This window comes from Colobus angolensis, unplaced genomic scaffold (assembly GCF_000951035.1).
Source record: "Colobus angolensis palliatus isolate OR3802 unplaced genomic scaffold, Cang.pa_1.0 Scaffold33, whole genome shotgun sequence".
Lineage (NCBI taxonomy): Eukaryota > Metazoa > Chordata > Mammalia > Primates > Cercopithecidae > Colobus > Colobus angolensis.
Genome location: NW_012116599.1, coordinates 11,245,709 through 11,248,684, shown reverse-complemented (window position 1 = coordinate 11,248,684; position 2,976 = coordinate 11,245,709). Strand labels below are relative to the sequence as shown.

The 2,976-nt window shown below is 57.5% G+C and overlaps 1 protein-coding gene across 1 annotated transcript; it reads right to left on the bottom strand.

The window, feature by feature from the left end:
• Positions 1 to 1,368: 1,368 nt before the first annotated feature.
• On the bottom strand, positions 1,369 to 2,788 carry LOC105518838 (chromosome unknown open reading frame, human C2orf57). The gene has a single exon (XM_011951993.1). The coding sequence runs from the start codon at positions 2,749 to 2,751 to the stop codon at positions 1,513 to 1,515; it is 1,239 nt and encodes a 412-aa protein (XP_011807383.1). The 5' UTR covers positions 2,752 to 2,788; the 3' UTR covers positions 1,369 to 1,512.
• Positions 2,789 to 2,976: the final 188 nt, after the last annotated feature.

Here is a 2,976-nt window from a genome sequence, read left to right as displayed (position 1 = left end):
TTTTTTTTTTTTGAGATGGAGTCTTGCCCTTGTCACCCAGGCTGGAGTGCAGTGGTGTGATCTTGGTTCACTGCAACCTCCGCCTCCCAGGTTCAAGCAATTCTCCTGCCTCAGCCTCCTGAGTAGTTGGGATTACAGGCCTGCACCACTATGTCCAGTTAATTTTTTTGTATTTTTAGTAGAGACCAGGTTTCACCACACTGGCCAGGCTGGTCTCGAACTCCTGAGCTCAAGTGATCCACCCACTTCGGCCTCCCAAAGTGCAGATATGAGCCACTCCACCCGGCTGTAAGATCTATTTTTTAAATGCTAGCGATTAGTTTACAATTTGAGAAGCACTATGTAGGTCAAACAACCCATCAGTTGGCTGGCTGTGGCCCCAGGGCTCCCACTTGGAGACTCTGCTGGGAACCAGGAAGGACGAGTGAACCATCGGTGGCCAGGGCCGCACATGAAAGCGTGCGGGTGAGAGCTGCTGAGGGCACTCAGCTAAGGGCAGGGCTGGAGCGGACATCCAGCTGGGGCATCACTCGCCAGGTCATACCACCAGGTGCTGCACAGGGTCTAGCCAGAGGGTGGGCTGACGGCTTCCAAAGCAGATGGCTGCCCCATCGCTGCACGCAAGGCCGGGCCTTGCTAGTGCTTTCCCAGATGCATATCTTCACAGACAAGAGTAAACACCATGTAAAGAGACCTGGATCTAAGGTGAGCAACTCATCCTAGTTTTCCTGGGGTTTTTCAGTTTTAAATATGAAACTCCTACAACCCAGAAACTCCCTCAGTCCGACGCAAACCGGGACAGTCGGTTTGCATAGACTCCTGCTCCCTCTGCACCCCCAGGTCATCGGAGGATAATGATAATGGCAGCCATCATGTGTGGGCTTATCAAGTGCCAGACACCATGCATTATGGCCTGCATCGCTTCCCTTCTGTCTTATAACAGCATCATGGTATGGATTTATTCTCTCCTTTCTACAGCTAAGTAGGCTGAGAGTGACGTGATTCGCCCAGGGCAAGTGCTGGCGCTGGGGTTTGAACCCACATGGTTTGACTCAGCACTGTCAATGGTGCAGCCTCTTGTGCCTCTCAGCCTGAGCCTGCTGGGCCAGCCTAGGCCCCAGGGAAGGCTGCTCGGGAGCTTACCTGGGTGGAGGTTCAGTAGGGATGGGTTTTTGCGGGTCTGAGATACCCCCCACCACACTGCTCCCAGCTCTGCCCAGGCTCTTCTGTGTCTGCACATTTGCCCCCAGCCCCTGAATGGGACAGCCTGAGAAACCCCTCAGGAGACGTCGTTTCCACCACACCCTGAGCCCTCCTGTCCTGTCACTGCTTTGTTGCTCACTGCACCCCAAGGGAGGAGGCTGGTGCTTAGAAATAAACGCTCACTGGTGATTTATTGCATGGGCTGGGGGAACCGTCCAGAGCAAGAATGGGCAAGGGAGCAGCGCGTGAGGGTCCCAGGGATCTCTGGAGGCCACTGAGCCAGGCCTTCGGGGGTCCCTGTGCAGGGGTCTAATCATAGTTGGGGTCAGCCTGGAACCGGCGTGGGGTGAGGTGGCTGGTCAGGTAGCGCACGGCCGAGCGGATGCCCTCCACGGTCCTCTGCTCCACTGTCTCCAGCACATGGGTGAGGGTGCGCAGGGCTGAGCCAGTCCCTGACATCAGCCGGGAGGAGAAGGCTGAGCTGACGCTTCCCAGCAGGCTGGGGACCGAGCGCAATCTGGGCCCTGAGCTGTGCAGCAGATCTGCCACGGTGCTGTGGCCGGAGTCCAGGAAGCCTGTGGCTATGGCCATGCCCATGGTGGTCTCGGACCACACCAGGATGTCTGCCAGGGAGCTGATGGAGCCCTCGCCCCTGCCCAGCAGGCTGGTCATGGAGCACATGTAGCCATTCTCCTCACTGGCCATGTACAGGCTGGGGTCCAGGGGCCTCCTCCCCAGGGCCACCTCGTGGGGGCCAGGCAACGGGGACACACTGCCCGCTGGAGGTGGAGGGAAGAACCAAGCCTGCAGGTCTCCTAAGCCATCCACTGCATGTGCCCCCATTGCCACTGGGGACTCATCAGATGGTAAAGCTTCAGCTTCAGGGTGTGGGGCCTTTGGATGCTCAGCTTTCTCCTCAGCAGCCTTGGTGGTGCTGGCCGCCTGAGGGCCATGCTGGCCACTGACACCGGCGGTGATGTGGTCAGCATCACTCCCGACGAGCTGAGCCTCCATATGCTGGGTGAGCTGTAGCTCAGCACTGGGGGCAGAGGGGGCTGACTCCAGCTCTGTCTCAGGAACGCTCGCCATTTGTGACGTCTTGTCCTTACCCAGGGGGTGACTGGGGAAAACCGCTAGACTCTGACTTGTCCTTGCGTCTTGAACCTGCCTGTCCCATGTTGGATTCTGAAGGCTCATAGATGTTTGCAGGGGACTTGGGTTTTGGCTGGGAAGCAGAGGTGTGATTTTTCTAGGTGTCTTCTGGCCATGTTCTGGAACAACTGCACCCTTGTCTTTGTCTCCAGATGTTGACATGGCCTTGGGGGTGGCCGTCTTGAAGGAGGCCTGATCTATATCCTGCTGGTCGGTGGATGTGGCAGAGCTGCTCACCGCCAAGACATCTGTTGTGAGTGGGACCTGACCTTGGGGCCCTCCTGCTGGGCTGTCCTTAGACACGCTGTTAGCCACGCTGCCCAGGGGGGACCCAGGAGTGCCATGTGTGGGGCTGCTGGTGGAGCCGGCCTCTCCTGAGGGCTCTCCTGGAGTCATCTATGCCCTTTGCTATTTGTGGCAGTTGGAGGGAGTGGCTGCAACCCAGCTGGGCTGAGTTGTCCAAGTGGTGAGGTCACAAGGGACTGTGGCCACTGGTGATGTCACAGGTACTCATAGAGCAAGGGTCTTTTTTTTTTTTTTTTTGAGAGGGAGTCTCGCTGTGTCTCCCAGACTGGAGTGCAGTGGCATGATCTCAGCTCACTGCAAGCTCCACCTCCCAGG